The sequence below is a fragment of the Tenebrio molitor genome, chromosome 3 (assembly GCF_963966145.1).
Source record: "Tenebrio molitor chromosome 3, icTenMoli1.1, whole genome shotgun sequence".
Taxonomy (NCBI): domain Eukaryota; kingdom Metazoa; phylum Arthropoda; class Insecta; order Coleoptera; family Tenebrionidae; genus Tenebrio; species Tenebrio molitor.
In genome coordinates, this window is record NC_091048.1 from 8086713 (window position 1) to 8110137 (window position 23425).

At 35.4% G+C, this 23425-nt stretch overlaps 1 protein-coding gene and 1 long non-coding RNA gene across 2 annotated transcripts in view; one reads left to right on the forward strand and one right to left on the reverse strand.

The window, feature by feature from the left end:
- Positions 1 to 8303, reverse strand: part of ed (echinoid) — a 95462-nt gene extending 87159 nt beyond the window's left edge. The window contains exon 1 of the mRNA XM_069040844.1: positions 8007 to 8303. Coding sequence (XP_068896945.1) covers positions 8007 to 8049 — 43 coding nt within the window. The 5' untranslated portion in view covers positions 8050 to 8303. The remainder of the gene's footprint in view (positions 1 to 8006) is intronic.
- The window catches only part of LOC138125510 (uncharacterized), an 88255-nt gene extending 75025 nt beyond the window's left edge, over positions 1 to 13230 (forward strand). The window contains exons 6-7 of the long non-coding RNA XR_011157477.1: positions 12397 to 12694; positions 12748 to 13230. This is a non-coding gene — a long non-coding RNA (uncharacterized lncRNA). The remainder of the gene's footprint in view (positions 1 to 12396; positions 12695 to 12747) is intronic.
- Positions 13231 to 23425: the final 10195 nt, after the last annotated feature.

The following is a 23425-nucleotide window of genomic DNA, read 5'->3' on the forward strand; positions in this document are numbered from 1 at the left end:
GGAGGAGCTGTAAGAACGCTACTGTTTATATATTGAAGATTTCGAGAGAACTGAAAAATACCAGTTGATGGTCCCTTATTAACTTATGTCAATACAGAGTTTTAAGCAAACTTAATGTTAACAGTTTCTAAATACCGTGTGATTCAGAAAATATGTAATCGACATCCTTGGGGATGAAATGGCATGTTTTCTCTAATTGATGAGCTTAATTGCGGCATCTAAAGTTACTTTATTTGAAGATTTAAATACAATTAATTATATCGGGCCTTCAAATAAATATATATTTAGAATAGGCGTAGGCGACATTCTAATTTTGTTAACAGTGTAAAGTAATTTTTGTAGGTAAGCAATTATTCCCCGGAGTTACACAGGTTACATAGTAAGCTTTTTCCCAATTTCATATTGTCATATTCCGTGGAGGGGGAATAGGGAGAAATGGAGAATGCACTACAAAAATTAAAAATATTTTCTAACCTAATTTTATTTCGTTAAAATGTCAGACGTTTCTTGTGTCATTTTCTACGCTGGAAAAATGTTGCAAACAATTGAATTTCCATAGGTTGCTCTAAATATAAATTTATTAGAAGGCCCGTTAGTTAGTAAAATTTTATATTCTTTGCAGAAACTCTAGTTTTCATCTTTTTTTTTAATTTAAATTTTTTGTCAAATCCTTGGTAGGCCATTTCGTTGGAACTTAAACCACATGTATAGACGAAACGACAGCAAACAACGTCCTAACCTTACTTTCTCGAATTCGTGTTTTCTAGCTTTCGGTCAAGAAATACATAATTACATATTATTATTGCTACAATTTAAGAAAATGAATATTCTCGTATTTTTTGAAAATTCACACATTTTTAATAATAAAACTTAATTTAAAAATTCTCATCTCCGCCATGTTTCTTTGGTTTCTTTCATCGTATTTAACTATTATCGGTGTAGTTGAATCATCGACAGTTTCAAGACTGATTCGATTACAAGTTTTCTTGATCACACCACACACTAAGTACTACGTATCTCAATTATAACAACAAGCTTTGAAGAGTCCATTGTGAAGGCACCAGGGATTACGCATCACGGATCAGCTGTTTAACTAACCTCACTTTTTGCGTTTGTTTTTACTCTGCAAACTGACGAGTGGTGCGTTCACAACCGACTCTTCGACGGGAACTTTGAGGAGAAATTTAAATGAACACCGGATACAATGTAATCCTATAATATACTACATATTTTAAATTTAGGAAACGCATTTAGAAGAAATAAAATAATAAGGTGGAAGTAGAATTACTGTGTGCTACACATATGATATTTTATTTACACACTGCCGGTCTTCTTGCCTGATTAAATATTATTACTATTATCAATACTATTTTATTTCACTACCCAAGAAAAATACTTTATCAAGAAGACTGCCAACGCATCAAGCCTAACATCCTCTAAGTTATAACCAACCTAGTTTACGACCCACTGTCTCAAGAGCTATAACCCATTTTTTAATTGTGCTGCAACATCCATTTACTGTTCACTATTACTATTACCAACTGAGACAGCAGTCCCGTTTTCCTGGCAGAGCTTTATGAAAGGCGCTTTTTCAGCTTGTCCTGAAGTAACGCCTCATTTTCAGATCGTTTAAGCTTGGCGATGCTTCGGTAAATCGTTCGAGTTCTCTACTTCATGATATTTGCACAGATAGACAGGTATTCATTCGAGTTCAAAACCGGAACATCGACGTGACTACAATAATCCATTTGACTGCCATTTTCCATTATATCTTACGGCACACGAATGTACCCCTTCCAATTTAATTGTGTCGTGTTTTGATTAGTCGCATCCATCTACTAATTAAGGGTGCCTTCGTCACCACTTGCCCAAGCAAAGGACAAAATTAAAAAGGGACAAGTTAGTGGCGTTATAGTCGTCAGAGATTTTACAGAAGCTGGCATTTCTTGCAGGTGAACTAGTACTTCAAATACGCTGTGCGCCGTAAGTTTTACGATAAAGGTGGGCGCTCATCGGCTCGCATTGTACGCATATGACCAATCGGTGTATATTTAATATACGCGTAGGTATTATTGAAATTGTATTTTTGTTTTGTTCTTTTGCCTTGTGAACGCACCTACATACATTTAAAATAACGCAAAGATAATTTCTTCGATATGTAGGATGCGTACGATGCGGATTGGTGAGCGCCTACCGCAACGTTGCCGACTGCAAGAACTCCAGACGAGCCAATATTTGCACATCTGATGATTTCTATCCTACTGCATAATTTTTCCGACTTGAAAATGATGAGTGTGCACTTTTCTATTTGCAGATTGGCACATTTCAATAAAATTGTTGCTAATTGGAGCCGTAGACAGTGCCCGATTCGATTTCCCCCGCAATTAAGCGCACCGAACAACCTCATTTGCAATTACCGCAACAATCTGAGGCCATTTTATCTATCAAACCGTGACACATTGTCGACACTGAAGAAAAATCAAACCCGCTCCTTTGACATATTTATTGAAAGGGCTGTGTTCTGGTTTACATTGTATTTTATTGTTGTAAACCGCCTTTGTATTGCACAATATTCGTGTGTCGCCATACTCTCATTTGTATTCATTATAAGAGTAAGCTGCGAAGCTGCCCTCGCCTTTGATAAATGTTACGTTTTTAATCATCTTAACATGCGACCTGTACACTCTTCGTTTCGCATCTGCAAGCCAATTAATACGTCCAATGCTCGGATTAGACGCATAATTCTTCATTAGATCGCACTTTTAATATTTGCTAGATGATGATGACCTGTAAATCAATATGCCGATGGTATGTTCCAGACGATTTATTGCTTTTTCGCCCCGGCAATTTCAACCGATTCCCACATATTTTAATTAAAACGAAATTTCACAATATCGCAAGGGATGCGGAATTAATTGCAATCTAAAACGCATATGTGTTCCGGTCGATCATTTCTTTTTCTTCTAATTAAAAACACGTTGTTGACGGCTATTTCCAGCTCGCGCCGCAGCGCGCAACATTCGCGTCTGCAAGCCACCGCGACGTCCAGATCTCAAACCGCCTGAAAATCTTTAGGGCCGCTTTACAAATATTTAGGCCGATCTTGATAAAATCTCCCGAGTAAGCATGTTAACACTGTTTAAGATAAGACACGATAAGCTTTAAAAATTAAACTGTCACTGATGGAAAATATTTGTACAGCGCCTAATGAAACACCGAATATATTGCTTTCTTGCTGCACGAACCACTCTTTTGTTGTTTAAATTTCGAATTTCATTAGCTCAAGAACTGTGGAGCATCCAGATTAGATCATCTTCCTGTTACAACTCAAGAACACACGACTCATCTCTGCTTCCTCTGATAAGTTTGATAAGTTGAGCTGGCGGCAAAAAACATTTCCCATTAAAAGTCTAATTGTGTGAGCAATATTTTGTTATGAGTAATTCCGGGGGCGTACGTCGTAAAAGTAAATTTTACTGTTGTCGATTAAAAATCTGATTTGCAAAATAGAGTCTCGAGTGATTTAAAAATGAAAAGTTTCTCATTCGATCGCGACCGGAAACTCTCTATTCCACTGTCCCACAAAAGCCAACAACTAAATCTGATAGCATCTCATAAAAACGGAAAAGTTTGTACACAAGAGACGGTTCAACTAACCCAGTTCTGCAAATCTGAACGCGGCGAGGTTTTCTCCATGTCTCGACTTGCAATTGCTTTAAGATTAGTTAAATATTTGCCGACATGGATTAGTTGGGGTTAGTCATTCAAGAACCATTACCGAGCGACCTCCGGATTAAATTTTTCCTGTGCAAGAACACAAAGCTTATCTCGGAGGGGAACGCCAACCGTTCCGTACAACAACAGCAAAAAATACCCTCCCAATTTATCAATGCTTATAATGTACGATTACGATGCAGGGGTATTCTGCATGGAGAAATTTCCTCGACAGCCTGGAGGGTATATTCGTCACAAAACATTTGTAAATATCTGGAAGCATTGCGCAAAAACAGGTTTTTTTCTGCTTTTAATATCGACGACACACATGTGGTGCCGACCTGATTATTTCTGTGACAGCGACGTTTTTGATGTTGTGGAAATTGACAAAGGCATTTCTTTGATCCTCGACACGTTTCTATTGATCGCCGATCAAATCAAAAGTCCCATCCAGATCTGCCGTAATCAGTACATATTCGTCGAGTCGATTTCCAAAATGAAACCGAAGCATATATTTCCAGGCCTAGCGAAACTATATGAAAATCCGAGTGTCAGGCGACGATCCAGGAGTCAAAAGCTCTAGCTCTAATTCCGGCGTCCTGTTTTATTTTCATTTTGTCAAGCGATTTTATGTAAGCACGAGTTGGCATCAAATTGAGTTTGTGAAAGCAAAATTTCCCAACAGATAATACCTCATTCCGGGGAGAAAAATCCAATAGCGCTCCAGTTTGTTTAAAGTATAAACATCATAAGCGATTGGGGCAAATTTCGGGGACGAATTAAGTGCACATTTAAAAAAACTGGAAACCGCCGCCCCCGTAATGAGCGCGGTGCGCCGCGTGATGGAAATATTTATTGGCCACTTTCCCTCGAATATTAAAATTGACTTTGTCCTCGCGGATTTGCGTCTTTTTAAACATCTTTATCGGAGTAACACCCCATCGCGCCGCATTAGATGTAATGGATTCGCACAAACATCACACATCTTGTCATATCGTGTGAGGCGTGGGGGGTGAAATGTCGCGCGAGGGCAACTTTCACCCCGATAAAAACCGACCGAACTTTAGAAAACATCGACAAATTAAAATCTCGCAGCGAATGGGAAAATCTGTTTGATTAATCGAAAAAAACGAAGGTAATTGTTTGTTCGACGGTTTTTGCAACGTGTTTATTGACATTTTCCGCGATTAATTTGAATCGGCGCTACACCTAACGATACATTATCGGTTCAAACGATTAATTATGACGACAGCGAAACATCCCCGCAAGGATTAATAAAATGTACTCCACTCGAAAAACATGCGTGACAATGTTGGAAAAGTCGTTAACTAACTTTTTTATTAATGAAAACACTTCAAAGGTCCCACCCTCTGGCCCTATTATACATTCTTGTAATTGTTATGGCGCCTTTCATGGGAAAAGTTGCCGCTGGGACGAGCACCTGGAGGAAATCAAATTAGAGGGATTCGATACAAAAAAGAAAAAATTAACAATTACTTAAAAAAGCCGGCTATGACTTTGACAGTAGGTCGAAAGAACGGCTGTAGTAGCGGTTTCTCGGACAAACGTCAAATGTCATTCGCAAATTAGGTTAGGATTCAACTTCCTTATTTTTTTGTAATTAGGCACTGAATCACCGAATACACTTAATAGTAGTAATATGAATGCTTTATCAATGTCTCTAGTTCACTTTCATTCACTCTGTATTTTGACAGATTCCCTCAGTTTCGCGTGCAAACCAATATTCCTACTAACGCTACGATCTTTAAACATGGTTTGAATAGTGGAAAGATTCAGAAAATGTTGATACAATAGAACGACCAATCTTTAACTACCAGTTTCAGTAGATTACTTTTATGCACCGAAAGAACCTAGTGTCAGATTTTTTCTATCTTTGCACAACTGTCATTAGTAATCAAATTTTAACGCAAAAATGATTTTTAATTCAGAACGTAAAAGATTCATCATTGAATCTTACTTTCGTAATGGTGTTTTCAATAATGGAGAATACAGAGAGAGCTATTGCCTGTTTGGCCGAATTTCAGAAAAAATTTCAAAATTTAAATTGAAACTGGTATATGCAACTAAAAATACTTCCATGTATTCCAGAGCATAGATGTGGACATACGTCCAAAATCTCAAAGGCTTGTTTGATCTAAATATGCAATTGTTGATCGCATGGTAGAAGGAAAAACGACAGAGTTATCTGACCGGTTGGACCAGCGCTTTTAATTAAATACTGTTACAGCTTGCTTTATTATGCAGTAGGTTATATTAATCCAGTTGCAGCAAATAAATCATCGCACTAAAAGAATGAATTCGGAAATTGTTATGCATTATCTCAAGGCAAGGTATTTTAGGACATCTGGCAAAGATCTTTTACTGGATGATAAACAGATGGTTTACGAAAAAAACTTGAATGAAAGATGGATACTTAATCAGTGAAAAAAAGTTACAGTTACGAAAAGGGTTTGTTGATGATAAAGCTCACGATGTTATCTTGCAGCAATCTGTTGCGGAATCGTCACAATTTTGAATGCGTTCAGAGAAATAAATGAAGATTTAATTCGAAGATAACAATTCCAATGGAAATTAAATCTTCATTGAGTCCTCATTCAATTCAAAAAAATCACTGTAAATCTATAACAAAGACTAAAAGATTTCATCTTTTTATTAATGAAAAAAAAATGCAAATTGGGTGGTTCATAAAGGGCCAATCAGATTCTAGACTGGATCTGGATTAAAGAACAAATACAATTTTTAAGATTGTAGGTTATAAACTAAAGTTCCATCAGGGAGAAGAGAGAGATCCGGCAGATGTGAATGAAATTATGTTACTGGAACAATTCACAACAAAAGGAACTGCGGGACACCATCATCAAGATTTGCGGAAGAAGGTTCAAAGTTGATCCACAAAGAAAATAAACAAGTTTACTTCAGCTGTTCCTGAACAGTTGTCGCACTTCGCATGTAGTACCTACTATCATTGTCTGTTGTCTCTAAACGCTATTGGTTCTTCAAAAATTAACGATTGTTCCGGAAATTGAATACGTTGATAAACTTCACGAAGTAATTCTCAGACCTAAAGGGAAAATTTTCTCTTCTCGTTGATTAGCGATAATCTGGCAACGATGTATAATTTCTTAACCAAATAATATGTAGACATTTTGAAAAAATATTCCAAATCTCACTCTGCAATCGCTTAGTTAGTTCTCCCGAAAATTTTTATCTTCGAATCTACAACGCCACAGCTTGAAACTGACCAGAGTGATACATGAGATGCAATGATGAAGAAATTCTTCTGCTGTTCTCGCTGCAAACTGATACATCTCGTAATTCCCATTAAGACGATTCATTATCATCAATTTTAATAAACTGTTAAGGATTTAAAAACTGCACCTATTGTCATAACCGTAAGGTTAGCGTAGGTCATTCCGGCATTCCTAACTGCATAACTACCTACACAAAGAGTAAGGTGTCAGTAGTCAAAAGAGCAAAATCTGGTCTGGACCCTCTTGAAATCCCATTTGGAATATGTCTCGATGCAGAAGAGTTCTACGTTTAAAATTTGGCTTTTTCGTTTTTTGTTGATTCGACATTTAATTCTTGTCCGGTGTGACAACGTTCTACTTTTCTACACATTCTTTCGCTTCCCTTGTTACGAGAAGCCTTGAACGCCCCCAGACACTTTCAGTTTGATCACAATTGAAAAGGAACGGCCGTCATTGATACCGGTTTTATTTATAAAACAGTAATTACGAATACATGTACATTTTAAAATATTCAAGAGCTTCCTTCTACTGGATGTGAATTGCTTCCACTTGAAAAGCGGAGTTGTCGAAAATAACCAGACGCAACCGTATCGAAAGTTCGTTGAAATTCCGGGGCGATTTTCACTAAATTCATTTCTAAATTTAACGAACCCTCGAATTAGTTTGGGTAATGCCCAAGGGACACCTTTTAACGTACCCGGAATTACCTCGCGCGTCAAATAAATAAATTCAATTGACCGAACCGGAGACCGAATAATTTCGCTCCGCAAAAATGACGCCAATTAACGAAATATCGGACCGTCAAATCGAGTTAACACGCAAGACAAGGGACTAATCGGAAAACAACAACGCGACCTGTCAGGACTAATTAAGCAAAATTTGAAAAATAATCCCGGTTGATTGTTCGGGGAAGGAGTTGCGGCGCGGCACCGAAAGCTCGGCGGAAGCAATTTTTGGGAGTACGGCCGTTGGGACCGGAGTAATCGCGTTAGACCGGAGTTGATCAAAACAAGTACTCACGGAATCCCAGCGCGAGAAGCAGAATCGTCTTTGCAACTTCCATGGTTCGTTAAGAGTTCGTTGTCGACCAGAGAAAAATCCAATCCACAAGCGCGCACTAGGCCCTCATTCCGAGGGTAAGTCACAACAAGAACCACACCACTTAATCCATCCTCGGGTGACACCAACAAACACCACAAAAATCGCACAACACTGCGTCTTAGCTGTTGAACTTGAAAACTTTCGGGAAAAATGCGCTCCGAGCCGGCTACACTGTAACCTCCTTGTGCGGAGTTGTGTGAAGGAATGAGCGCGCCAACGGATTTGAAGTTGCGACCGTTGGGAGCGCTGCGTGCGCTTCTTGTCGACGGAGGACGACTTACGCCAACTCCCCGCGCCAGACGAAGACCGAGAACAGTCAACAAGCAACTGTCCCCACAAAGAGACCCACTCGCCGAGAAACAGAGACAGATCGAGTACCATTGGGTCTGTGGCCTCCTTCTTTACGCCAGTTTCTTTGTTTTTTAGCGGTCAAGTTTACAAACAAATGTGTTGAAGGATTGTTGATTTCGGCGACTTCATCCACTGCGCAAATTTGACGGTTGGGCTTGTACCTGGCAGCGGCGTAACCGGTGGATCGGCCGCCGGGGGCACAATTAGTCAATATTCGAGGAGCAAACCCGATCAAATCAGAAGTTTCTCTCGTATTTGTTGTTTGGTCAAAGACATAAAAGAAAACACATTAAGGAATTAGGGATATCAGCTGTGGTCCAGTTGTTTTCTAAGAAAAAGTTCCAGAGGTGCCAATAAGTTAATTAAAATTACGTGAAAACTACTGACAGGACGGGAAAAAGTGTGACGCCGGTGCACCTGAAACCGGTGCGAAAGTGGAGGAAATGGCGCTGGAGGTGCTTTAAAAATGGCCGAAAATCTAGGCGACTGCAGCGACCCGGCTTCCAAACTGGAATGTAAACTAGATCCAGATGGAGATAGTCTTGGTCGTCTGTTGGCTGGAGTTCTAAACAACCAGTTTTAATTAATAGTGGTCAGAAAACCGTAATGCGTGTCGTTTTCTCTGGGCTTTTAGTCCGCTGCAAATTCGCCGAGAAATTTACAGAAACGTTTCAGCTCTTTAGAGTGTATTTATTCATACCTCAACTCGATGAAACCTGCATTAATTATTCGGCTAAAAATAGGGAGGGCTAAGAGGTGCCAGCCCTCGAGTCAAAAGCGAATAATTTACCGAATTTGTGGCGATCGGCGTGCATCCCTCTAAATGTAATTCCGCAATGATGTCGCACCGAAACACATTTTAATTATAAATAAACGAATTTTTGGTCTATTTATGTCAGCGGCGTCATCACGATTTTATTTATTTTGCAAATGAATAGACTCCATCGAAACTAATTTTCAATAACTTTTAAATAATTAAAATATTGACTCGCCATTTCGACTAACGAATGGTTTCAAATCAAAAACATTGTTATTTATAGAAAAACCTAAAATTAACAAATATCTGTAATTGTGATTGTCGTTAACAGCTGACCTTATAAACTCACAAAAAACCTAAATAATTGTGACAAATTATAATCGCGATATAATTTGCATGTACATTTTTTTTTTTTTTTTAGAAAAAATTAATTTTAAAATATCAGATTTGCCGGAACAAAATGTTAATCTTCAAAAAAATAAATAAGGGAAAATTAATGTATTATAGTCCACCCCTCGAGATCCGTATCTTCTCTAAAAAGTATAATCAGTTCGGAGTTTTGATGGAGACCTTGGGAACAAGGAGCGATAAAGACCGTAGATACAAATATCTCTAATTATGTCTGTTGGCAAGTCAAAAATAGACTCTTGAGTGTGTAAAACGTAAATGATGTGAAAGGCATTTCCGAGAACATAATGGAGATGCTTTAAAAATTGGAAGTTTTTATAAAGCACAATTTAATACTTAATCTCACGTGCCACAGCAGCGCAATTAGTCTTTTGAAAAGCAGTTGGAGCAATTCTATTTATATTCATGGCGGCAAATTATCAATCTATCAGCTGGGTTTATACAAATATATTTCCACCGTTCTTAGTAATAAGGAACATCCAGTGTTGTCCAACGAATAAATTACCGAGAGATGATCCAATTAAAACGGAGGGGTTTTTAATGTGTAACTAAATTTTTTTTATAATAATTTCTCTACTTCCTTCGACTGCAGTCTTATGAATTTTGAATAAAACACTCTTCAAGAAAAATCGTGCTAGCAAGTATAGTCGGCGCGGCGACTCAGTGAAGTAAAACTGGCGTGATCTTCACGTGATTTTCGGGGGATGGTTTCCTGTTGGGCGAAGGGTGCAACTCAATGCACGCAGCCGAAATTTCCATTCATTCTTAAAGTAGCAAGATTTAAATTTCCCGCATAGAACTCAAATTTGGCGAGGCAGTGTAAATCAGGCTTTTTATGACGTCGCTACGAACTATCACGTGAACAACTCGTGATTACTCCAGTGGTTCGCCGCGCCAACTATAGAAGAAGTACATACTTTCCTTTGTTTGTAAATATTGTGGTAAATTTTTATGGAGTGTAATAATTATTACACAAGAGCTTTTTTTATGAGAAAACAATAAGCAAAAAGCATCCAATAGAAACTTTCATTTGCTGGGGTTGTCATGGCAACCGTAATAAATGTCGTCTGCGATTCGTGCTTATGCCCACAACAACAAAAGCACTTGCAAGGTTGAAAAAATTTTCGCAATTGATTCTCGCACACAAAAGATGAATTTTATTTAAAAAAAATGTATTTCAGTGGTTGTTTCTAGAATAAATAGTTGATAGATGTATTTATCGCTCTCGAAAAGGAAAGGACGTCGTTGTCGATGTCAGACTGACAAAAATAACGCTCCCCTTGTTTATTTATTATAGGGGAATAAAATTATCAAAGAGAAAAAGTGAAAAACTTGTAGATTTATTGGTTTGATCGAATTAAGTATCCTTTTATTTTTGCCCATTAAAAGTTTGCCCATTGAAATATATTGAAATATTTACAAATTGTGAAAATCGAATCAGTTTTTCATTTAATAACCAACTTCCTCCTAACGACAGTTAAATTAAGCCATAAATAACCTCCATAAAGACTGTTATTGTTCCGATAACTGTTACATATTTGTATTGAAAAGTCAAATGGAAATCATTCATTACGCCTATAAAATACCGAAATCATCATTATTATTAATTGTTAAACAAATATGTTGTAATTTGATTGGTATACCTAGTACTAAATATTGTTAATAAACAAACGGTTATTATGAGAATTTAATGACCACCAACGAACACCAAAATAATTACTGTGTTTCAGGTATTTTCTTTACGCACATTATTATCATTATTTGTGTTACACATAGAAATGAAATAAATACTGTTCCGTAACAAGCAAAGTAAATGTCAAGGTATTTTAACAATAAGAAAGGAAAGCAGAGTCGGAATTCGCGGAAGCCCACTATTTTAAAAAGGAATGAAATACAAAGGTTTTTTTAAATAAATATTTAGAGGGGTGAATTACTTCATGTACAGTGGCGAGCACGGAATTTCGCACACATTGGACATTTCACTGACTTAATTTTATTAAAATGAGATACCTACTGGCGGCAGTTTCGTGACAGTTTAGGTGAAACATCAGTCATGATCACATATATCATGCGTATCCCACCTCATTATTGATTATAATGACAATAAAGCTTAGACTAGATAGTTTTTTTTTAATGACGTACAAATTGGCGTGCGAAATTCCGTGCTCCCCACTGTACTATCGCGGCCAAAATACTTTGGTCGTCACTTTTTGACACTTCAAATGTAAATCAAGTATTAATGTCAATATACATGACAATTTCAAATTATTCTTGTCAAAAATATGGCACCTTCAGTTTTTGATAAATATAGAATCGTCTTACTTGCTTCTGAAGGTTGTCTAAACCGTGACCATATTGATCTTTTGCTTTTGAACCCTGCCTCCGCAGCTGGGATTTACCCCACCCACCCGTATGACACTGATAGATTAAAATAATTTTGACAGTAGTAAAAAATAAGGTTAAACATCCTAAAGTTTGCTTTACAATTGAATGTCATTTATGTCACTTTGACGACCAAAGTATTTTGGCCGCGATAGTACCAAACTCAAGCGAAAACATAATAATATCGGGTGTTTTTTTAAATTTCACCTCGTAGTAGGCGTTGAAGAGTCGTTTGTGAACGCATCACAGATTACAGATCACGAATCAGCTGTTTAAATCTAACCTCACTTTTTACGTTGTTTGTGTTTTTAATTCGCCTGTCTTTTTTATGTAAGAGTAAAGTGTGTATTCCATTAGTAAAATACACACTGTCTGTTTTAATCATTTTAACTAAATACTCTTCTTTTTCAGAACGTGAAAATGGTTTTGTTACAACATAAAATTTTCATGCCCGAATCTTACATTAGGAACGGCCGTCGAGTTGATGGAGTATGGCAGTACTCAATGCAAGATTGTTCTGAAGAGTTTCGCCAGGAATTTCCGAACGTTGTGTTGCATTATGACAATTTTCGTTGACGATTTATTAGAAAAAACTTTCTTCATAGAAGAAGCTTGGAAAAGCCTAATTTTAGGATAGAGAGCCTCAAAAAATTGGAGTGTGGGCGGCCAATTCAAGGCGTAGAATAATTGGGGCCATACATTTTTGAAGGTAAAAATAAGACAAAAGAGCTTACTTGTTGAAAATTTACAACATTGTTTCAGGCACTTTGAAGGTACAAAGATATCGAAAAGAAATTTTACTACCCTTTTTCGAAGATCTAGGCACATGATGATAAGTTCAGATTTTATTTTTTCCAACAAAAAGGGGCCACTGTGCACCCAACGCAAGACCCCTTAAAGGAGAATTCTTCGACGAGAGGATTATTATTAGTCGGAACACACCAGATCTTGTGATTTCACACCATGTGATTTTTTTTTGTGGCCGTATTTAAAGAATTTCATTTTCCAGCAGCCTGTAGACAACCAGGATGAATTGCAGTACATAGTGAAAAAAATTAATGAAAGTAATAACTTTAACCATGTGTTAAGAAATGTCACAAATGGAATGGGTGAAGAGTTCGAGCGTGCCTGGATGAAGGCGGTGGCCATTTTGATCACTTATTGTAAATTGTTTATTGCAATTAATAAAAGTTCATTTGATGAAAATTTATTGTTTATCACAGACCCAAAAAGTGAGGTTCAGGTTAAGTCGATGACAGAACAGAATTGACAGACTGACGATTGATGCGTTCACAATCGACTCTTCAACGCCTACTACATGTTTCACCGTCTTTGAAGGTATATTTAATCATTTATTAGTGGATTTAAAATATAATAGATGTTACATATTTTTTAGTTTTTAGCATCATGTAAGTGCTTTATTTATCTTAAAAATGAGGTTAATTAATAAAGCTTACATTGAAAATTTCTGATAGATCAACTGAATCTAAAGCTTTTTTTTTAATTAAATAAAATGCTACTTTAAAAAGTTTTTCTGTAAAATACATATAACAATAATTAATATTTTATTTAATAACAAGTTGAGAAATTACTTATGCCTTATATCAATCATATATTTGGTAAAATAGCAAGATACATAACATACATTTTGTTTTATTAAAAAAAGTACTTGTCCAAACTAAAAGGCCATTTTACTGTTAATTCTTTTTTGAATAAAAAAAATAAGAAATCATATAATATTTGATATACAGGTGTACCTATCAGAACTCGCGCGTTGAAGAGTCGATTGTGAACGCACCACGGATTACATGCCACGGATTAGCTCGTTTAAAGCTAACCACACTTTTTCCGTTGTTTGTGTTTTTACTCTGCAGACTGACGAGTGGTGTGTTCACAATCGACTCTTCAACGCCAACTTGGAGGAGAAATTTAAACACCCGATATATTATGTCACTTTGATATGTGACGAGGAAAAACGGAATGCAGCCAAGCTGGCGCAGACTCATTTCGCAGTACTCGTCGGAAGTGAATATTTCTTCTCGGGTTGCAGTCTAAATTCGAAAACCTTTTATTCTTACTATGACATTACAACAGTCGACCCTATATCTACTATGGAAAACCAAATAAATGTTGAAAATATTTATTATTTTTTTAACCCTCCACCACCTGGCGGCACGGCAATTTTGCCGGAGTACATACACTATTACGGATATTACTATCACTATTTTGATATTTTTAGCCAAATTACATACCTACGTTGATTACTAAATTAAAACACATTATAAACAGAATCAAGTGGGCAGCGTAATTAGTATTTTTGGTTGCGTACAAAATAAATTCAGAAATAAACCTTACGTGACTTGCCCTGTATTATGTGAATTTGGAACAGCTATATCTAAAAGATATGCTTGCTTTTGTTGTTTATTTAAAATAGTAATGTCTGGTCTGTTATGCTTAATACGAATGTCAGTTAAAACTGTTCGATCAAAATATATTATTTATTAATTTTGTTACTATGGAAACAACAGTTCCAGGAACGATTTACCTGCATAATTAATTAATACATTTTTCTGTCATTTACCAACATAAAATTGCTGAAATTAAAAACTATAGCATTTAAAAAGGTTCCTGTGAAATTGACCATTTATGTGAGTTTGAAAAAAATCCTATATTGATACAACAATGTATTTCTTTATTTGTAGAACATTTCCACGCATCTAAAATATTTACAATGTAGAAAACAACATTTAACAATTCTTACAAAGCATCTAACGACCATGGGTTTCTAAGTTTCGCAGTTTTCTTCGAATGCTTCTTATCAACTCTTGGATGTTTCAATAAACCGAATCAATCGAGGCAGACATCTTCGTGAATAAACTTCCGCATTTATAGCTTCACCTCTAACCCACCCTGCATAAGGTGTTGAAATACGTGCTTCCGAAATGGCGCACAACACCAGCATCTTATTCCCCAATTTTTCATTTTTTTATTACCGAGAAGAAGAAATTGAATTTTTCAGTCATTGCAAAAACATTTTTGTAATTTGAAATCGAACATGTTTTTGTTCTGAATTAAGAAAACGTGGCATGCATCTTTCAGAGGTCTTTGTCATATTCAGTTCTTCCAAAATGTGCTGTTCAGCTATGTAACAAACTTTCAGTCTTCCGATTTTCACTACGATAATGTGGACTTTACTTGTTGCATTTAATAGTCCTCCACTGCTTCATAGGTGAAATTCTACCCTTAAATTGTAGTAAGATGTACAGATTTTGTAAAAACTTTCAAAAAATACCAAGATACCAAAATACCAATCTGTCTGAGCTCATCCAAAATGATCTTGACGATGTTGTGGGTGATGATTCGTCATTAGTACCACAGAATAAGGAAAAGGAATGTAATGAACATAAAATATTATGTCATTTGATAACACAAGCACCCCAAATTATTTTTGATTAAGAAAGTCAAATGAAAAATTTGCCTCTGTGTAATAAACTAATAAATTATTGAGTCCAAAGAAGCAGTTTTTGCAACATGCTGAGAACAGCATGGATTCTAAGGAATTTAACTACTCACTTTAAAGTGTTGGTGGATACAATAAAAGAATTTTTAATGTGCAAGGCATTAAACGTTAAATTCAAAATGTAAGAAGTGGGTTGTATAAAAGGAGTGTAAGCTGCAAAATACCTTACTTTGTTTTTGTTATTTTTCTCAAGCCTCAAAGTTCTTGGGTTACCAACTGCTTAGGGTACATAGGTACCTAATATACATACCTTATACTGAATCCAAGAAATAACATATATGTACTATTTTTTCTTCAAACCCTCATAACAAATTATTTAAGACATGTTAAGAAAGCAGGTAGGAATTTCACATGATTTAGCTAGTTTACTTTACAGCCGCTCATCAGCGGAGATAATAACTTCACGGACGCCCTCAGCGGAGATAATAACTTCACGGACGCTCCTCAGTGGAGATAATAACTTCACGGACGCTGGTCAGCTCGTTAGATGCCATGACAATGGAGTGACACTTTAGTATTATCAATGCAGCAGTGCAATGTCATATTTTACGGACGTTTGAAGAAAAAATATTTTGTATCAAATTCTTGGAATATTAGAAAAGCATGGGTTTATATAATTATTATAGCTCTCGGGTCTTCAATGCTTTTAAATTGATATGGAAAATAATAAATATAATTATGGGCCCCGTGCAGGCAATAATAACGAAAAAATAAAAATAAACATTTTGAAAAAAAAATTTCTGAATACATACCTAATAGGCTTCGAAATTAAAAAAAATTTATATATTATCAAAATTGTTTAAATTTACATCTCACCTACATAGATGATGATAAAGGTCGTTTTGAAATTTTGAGAGTTTGGATAGGAAGGTCCATTCCTGCCAAAATAAAATTGGTTTAAGTTGGTCAATATTGCTTTTAATTGTAAGTAGTAGTTCTATTATTTTATTTTATGTCATTTTTGTTATAAATTACACAACCTGTGTTTTGTTGACATATTTTTCAAGCCGGAAATTATTTGTGTTTATGAACTCAAAATTTCGTTTTAGTAATTCATAAATTTTAGCTTCTCAACTTTTCTTTGGTTATTTCTAGAGGGTCATTATAAACTACTGTAGGTCAAGTTGGCGTAAAAACTGAATGTGAAATTTGTGGTTGCCGCTCCATATGAAAATGATCAAAATTAAGTGAATAAGTGAAAACACACCGTTCACACAATTCACACTATTGACACTTCACGCCACACTAGAGTTATGTTTGTATAGAGCGGCAAAAATTTCATAATATGGGCAAGGCTTGCTTCGACTACAGTAATTTATAATGACCCTGTAGTATGCCTCAAAGAGGTTACATACTATTTAAATTTTTATTAGAACATAATCGTCACCCTACAAATGAGTAAGTTATGTCTTCTACTCATCCTTGGAGTACCACAGGGTGGCAGAGCGTGTATACAGGAATCACGACTTCTAATTAAATAAAATTGTCGAAATTTTATATACCTACCTAACTAATTATTGATAAGGTATATTTGAGGATTTTTTAATTTATTTTTTTGTTAAATAAATAAGGCTGTAACAGTTTTGTTAGAGTTCTGATATTAACTGTTAATTTACCTACAAAGTTTTTGCACTAAATGAATTTGTACCTGCTAGCACATCAAACCTTGGTGGCACAATTACAAATTTTGACTTGGTTAGCTAAATAATTCGCTTTTTTATTTAAACGCAAACCAGACGCGTGATTTATGTCCCAAATGGTATAATTTGTCAACAAAAGGATCATTCACTACCTAAATTTACAACAGCACAAGTAGCAGGTCATAAATGATTTTCAAAGTTAAAATGTAAAATTGCGTTTAATTCAAAATCTAATTGGTGTTTTTTTCCGCTGATTTCGTAAATAATTAGGGGAAGTGAATCTGGGTAGGTTAGTATAAAAATCAGAATTTGACTTTTTGGTAATACATATTTACTTTTTTTTTTGGCTTTGTAGAGCTAGTGTGACACGATACTAAATTTCACAGAAAATTCTGTAAAAATGACAAAGACAAAGTATGATCCTGATCGTTCATTGATCCTGATCGAGGGTCTCCCTCATTTTATAACAAATTGTCTACAAAATTTAGCATCGTGTCATTCAGCCTTAAGTGAAAAATTATCAAAAAATTATGAAATGTATCTTACTAACACCCAGGTAAGTGTAAAAATTTCAACAATTTTATTGAATAGAAGTCGCGATTTCTCGCGTGCGCGTAACGACGCCCAACCCTGTACATGGTGTAACAGAAAAAAGTGCATTTATTTTAACTGGTAATAATACCCATCAATTACAATAACTTTTCTTAGTTTCTTGGAATTTGCAAAATTGAATTGCCATTTCCCCCCCTTTATTTTAACGTGCCGTTCACGTTGAATACAATTTTATAAATCTGAAAAGTTTTTTAAACAAGAATCGTAAAACCTGAATGTTTTTATTCCCTTTGTATTGTATTTGATGAATAAAATGGTTTTACTTTTGTTTGTTTTTTAAATGTAGTTAGATTAAAATCGTTCCATAGGCAGGTAAGCAAATCTTTAGTAAATTTAGATTAATTTTTAAAACCCTTCAGAATTTGTTTTCGAACAAAAATATTTATAAAAGTTGTAGTAGATGAGTCCTATTACCAGTTAAAATAAATCCACTTTTTTCTGTTACACCCTGTAAACTCCTTTTATATTTTAACATCACATTAGAAAAAGAAAAGAAGATTTCACTAAAACTTCGTTGCCACTACATATTTAAATTTATTGAATTTTAAATAAAGCTGTACTTAGACATGTCTCAACGTACGAATCGATTTTTGTTCTGAACTAAGCTTTCAATTTTTTTAATCCCACTGTGCTCCATTACAGTCAATAGCTGCACTACATTAATTTGTAATTTATGAGTGACGTGTTTACGACTTATTCTTATTTTAAGCACGAACGGTGTTTATTGAAAGTCGGGCATAAAATTTTTGTCGGGGAACAAATTCGAATGGCACACCCTTAAAGGAAACGATGTCCGATTGGACACGACATAAACACCCCTCTCTACTTAATCTATTTTCAGCCGAAATCTCGAACAACTAACCAGTGTGATTGCCTTTTTCAGGTTAATAAAATTTCCAGATCTCCACCAGCCCACATTTTAAATACACCCATACAAGCCGCTGTGGAAATAACAACGTTGAACCATCACGTTAGGGTTTTTAAGCTTAAGCCGTGCGCACACGAATCCAGCCCTTACGGCCCGATCTGTGGGGGATATTATCGCCGAATCTTAATAACGACCGGTCCCACAGAGTAATTTATTTTTTCACCTGGACCGAAGTCGGTGCGTCGTTGCCAGATTTATACTGAATGCGGTTTTGGCCGTAATAGAGCGTAATTTTCGTAGAAAAAAATTAAAAAACGAGCTTTCCACCACCACTCCGTTGAGTGAGCGGAAAGAGGTAATCGCCGGCGTTGAAAGTAGATTGTGTACACAGCCGCCGTCATAAATAATTTATGTCACTGATAAATGATAATTGATTTTATTGGAAAAGGATATTTTCTTCGTTATTTTTAATTATTATTGTCGGTGTTACGGTGTTTGTGGAAGTCTGTAATTATCGACACACGAGCTAACTGTTCTTATTCTCAACTCGGAAGCTTTAAACATTGTTTTTTAGTGATGTTGGCATTAACAACCACGCATTAACTCCCAACGGAGTTAACGATAAAACATGAACATTTCCTTCATAAATTACTAAACAGTTCTAAAGTTTAGTGCAAAAATTGTACTTAATATTTAATTGAATTTACATTCTCCAAAAATTAATTCATCCAAATTACACTCATTAACATGACATTAAATATTACACCGTCGTTATGCAAACTCCGGTAAACCATGTTTTTCTAAAAGAAAATACCTATGTAATGATTTTCTGCTCTTTTTCATTAGTCCGCAATGACGTCATCTCCATTTTTTAAATACTACTCTCCATTATTTTCATTATTTACAGATTCGGATAGATTGACAAATTATGTTTTATGGTCATGTATGTATGACCTTTGAACTGATAGTTGAGATATCGATTTTTATTAAAAGTGAAAGCATTGGAGAAATGAAATTTACATTAAAAAATCTTTAATGACAAAATTATACTCATATGGCAAAGTATTTTTGAAATTAACATTCTAAAACAACAAATTAAAAAAAAACGGCAATAAAATACAATTATAAAATTGAACGTCTAACAAAAATAACCATCAGGGTGTTCAAAGCCATTTTCTTCTTTATGCTAATCGATTTTGGAATTCAGAAGAAATTTTTTGAAGAGTGCCTGTTCGTAACTAGGACCGTAATGAGGTGCTGGTATTTGTGTTTTTGTTACACTTTCTGCAGTGCCCTTGTTTCATCTCGAATCCTTTTTTTCAATTGTTCAATTGTAGCTACAACTCAACTGAAGTAAACCTTGCTTCTTGCATAACTGAATAAAAAAGCTGATGGACTGAGATCAGGAGATCTTGCAGGCCACTTCTTATTTTCATAAATGTGCATTGTGAATGCTTTCTTATTTGTTGTTTTAGTTTGTTTATGCATTAAAGGAGATATGAATATAATTTTTCCCTGAGGTTGATGTGGTTATAATCCGAGGGCCTTTGGCCCGAGGAATTATAAGTCAACCGAGGGGAAAAACATGAATATCTCCCGTGGTGCATACAATATTTTATTTTTTAGTCTCTGTACTTAAAAGTTAAAATTTTATTAAAAATATTTAGCAGTGAAGATTGCGTGAATATGTGGTTGCTATAGTTTCGTTCTCATGAGTTTGTTGTCAACAATGTGGAGGGCGAAAAAATTTGACAAATCCCAAGGGAGATATGAGTTGTTTTTCACAATCTGTATCTATGACGAAAAGAAACAATATCGTGTTACTAAAAAATAAAGATTTTTTTGAGATCTAATAATCCAAATGGGCAAAAAATAGCGATGACGTTACGCGGAAACACAAAAAGGTGGAAAAATGAAATTATACCTATGTACGTATGTTTGGAACACTACTATGATGTCTTATAAATAATTTGATATCTTATTTTTTATTGTATATGAGCTGGATGGAAATAAATTAAGTTTCTTGTGCATACAGCATCAAAAAAAAAAATTAACCGTTGAATAATCAAAAATTTGTAATTGTGATGTAAATTATTCTAAACATAACATTTTTTAATAACTTTTGTGGTGTAATTTTTATTAATTCCTAAAATTTTTCTCAGGCATCTTATTCTTTATATTCTTTACCACCGATGTAATGGTTATAATAATTTTTATTTCTCCATATCAACTTGACAGTATTAAACTGGTAATGGTAAGAAAGGAGCAAAGTACTTTGAGACTCTCATAAAGTGCTATTTGATCTAAAATGTAATGTAACAAATTTACTTTAAAACTCTTTCACGAAACAGAACGTTAGGTTATTTCTTCCAGAATAGATGCATCACGAGTATATGGTTTATTTTTGCATCTTGTAGATAAGTTGTAAGTGATGTTATCAATGAATTTATTAATCGAATGGAATTTGTATTAAAAATTTGTAGTAATAATTTCCATAATACATGAATTATTTCGAAGCGAAGAAAAATGTACGTTTGAGATTTTGCAAAAAAATCACACGCCAACACCAGGTAGTCACTTAAGGAAATGTAATAGGTACATCTCCTCAAGTGTAATAAAATAAGCACAAATATATTTTAAATGTCAAGCTTGCAATGTTCAAATGTTCATGCTAAGAATAAATAAACAATATGTTTTGAATAATGGGATCCAGATTTTATCTTCAAGCTGTCGAAAAACGCGTCTTTATGTATTTCCATAGAAACGGTTAAAGTGGCATTTTTTTTCTGAGCGGAGTAGAAGTGTCCACAGGCGGCTCGACCGAGTCAAATGTAAAGTCATTTGAAGCATTTGTCACGATTTAATTATGAATTACAATTATCAATTACACGAAATATTTAATAATTAAATTATCCCCATTGAAAAAAAGCCTCTAAAGCGAAATAACGAAATTATTAAGCAATATTTAACTGGTTCCACTGCGGTTAAAGACGAGCCGCCCGTTGTGCGCGTCAGGTCAAAAATAACGCAAGATTGCCCTTTAGTGTTAATAAGTAAGGAGTTGTCGTTGTCGTAATCGTTTGGTATTTACGTTTTGATCATGTTTGTTATATTTAGTGAATATCTGAAGTAGGAATTGATGCAGATCGCAGCAAACTCAATGCAGATCTAATCCGACTACAGCCCTGGATGATTTCTACATAATTGCTCCTGCCACATAGGTAAGATTTCCTAGTTCGCTAGAGGAAGAATTATAAATTATTATTAAAGGTTGGGTATGACCGCTTGTCACTAGGTGTGACCGTTTTCGATGCAATGAAATCACCAATTCAACATGGGAGATATCGAAGATTTGCGCTATGCTATCTTTGTAAAAGTTCACCATTTTGGGAAAATTTTACCTGGAAATTTGCAAAAAGTACATCGGGTAATTTAGATAGTGTTGTAGACTTTACTAATATCATGGAAACTTCAAGTACCAATAATATTAACAAGGAAAGCAGGAATTCTTAAAATTTGAAAATTGTAACTGCAGGAAAAAATGAATGAATTGATGTCCGTTTTTTTTGCGAACCGCTTGAAGATAAAATAGTATATATCATTCAAAGTAGAAGGTTTTTTTGTGCTTCACCCAGTTGGCGACCTCGACTTCATCTCGGTATTCAATCTGTGGGCTTACCACAAAAAGACTCACTTCTACTCTTTATGATATAATATACTACATGTTATTACACTTTTGAAATGATAACATTGACAACCATACCAAATGCAAACGTTCTATTAAGGATCCCGCACACCAACGCGAAACTTTCGTTGCGAATCGGCGCCTGAAAATTCGCATCGAAATTCGCGGCGGAATTCAGAAGATACTTCACACCGCCACCGTAGCGAAATAAATCGTACAAGATTTCCTCAAATTTTCAGTCAGAATGCTTTACGAACAATATCATCAATATTTAATAAATGAAAAAATGTATTCATCGTCGGATGAAGAAGAAGCACTTTTGTTGTTTGCACATTTCCCCCTAATTCTTGTCCTGTTTCAGTCCAAATTTTGTCCTTTTTCCTAATATTTTTGTAATGTCCGTGCTACAGGTCGTATAGGATGATTTCGTATAATTTCAATAAGTATCTCCGATTTATTCATCTTAACCTCTTGCTACCGTTGCGAAACCAAAGAAAAACGCGTTTGATCGCGAATCAACATCCGCTGCAAATAAAAACGCTGTTAAAATCGCTGTTCATGCGGAAAAATTCGTGTCAGTCTGAACATGCAAATTTGTTATCGTCAAAACAATATCATTATTATTACATTTGTCAAATGCGCGCCCTTGCGCACCCCCACCCTGTATACCTGCGCCTGAGTTTACTTAGGTTTTAGAGAAGGACAGATTGATCAATACGCATGAAAACTTGTAATAAGTAACATCTCCAATTCTTAACTGTAACGTCCTTTTTACATCAATATATGATTGTTGAAGTTAATTGCGTCTTCACTCAACTGGTAATCGAAAAAGCTCGATTACTTCAAAACATAAATTGGTCCTTCGAGCCGGATGTAAAATCGCGCAACAACAGTTCGCGAGTGTCCATCAAATTCAATTCAAGAAAATCGATCAAGTGATCAAAGTGATCAACGGCAGCAGTGGGAAGCAGCTCCAAGAGACACCACCCCGTGAATCAATCAATCAACATCCAAATTCAAAATTACACATTCCGACGGCAGCAGTGGGCGACAATCCGCCAAACCCGTGGCAACATCGCATCCAGCAACAGGAAGTCCGCAACCCATCATCATCA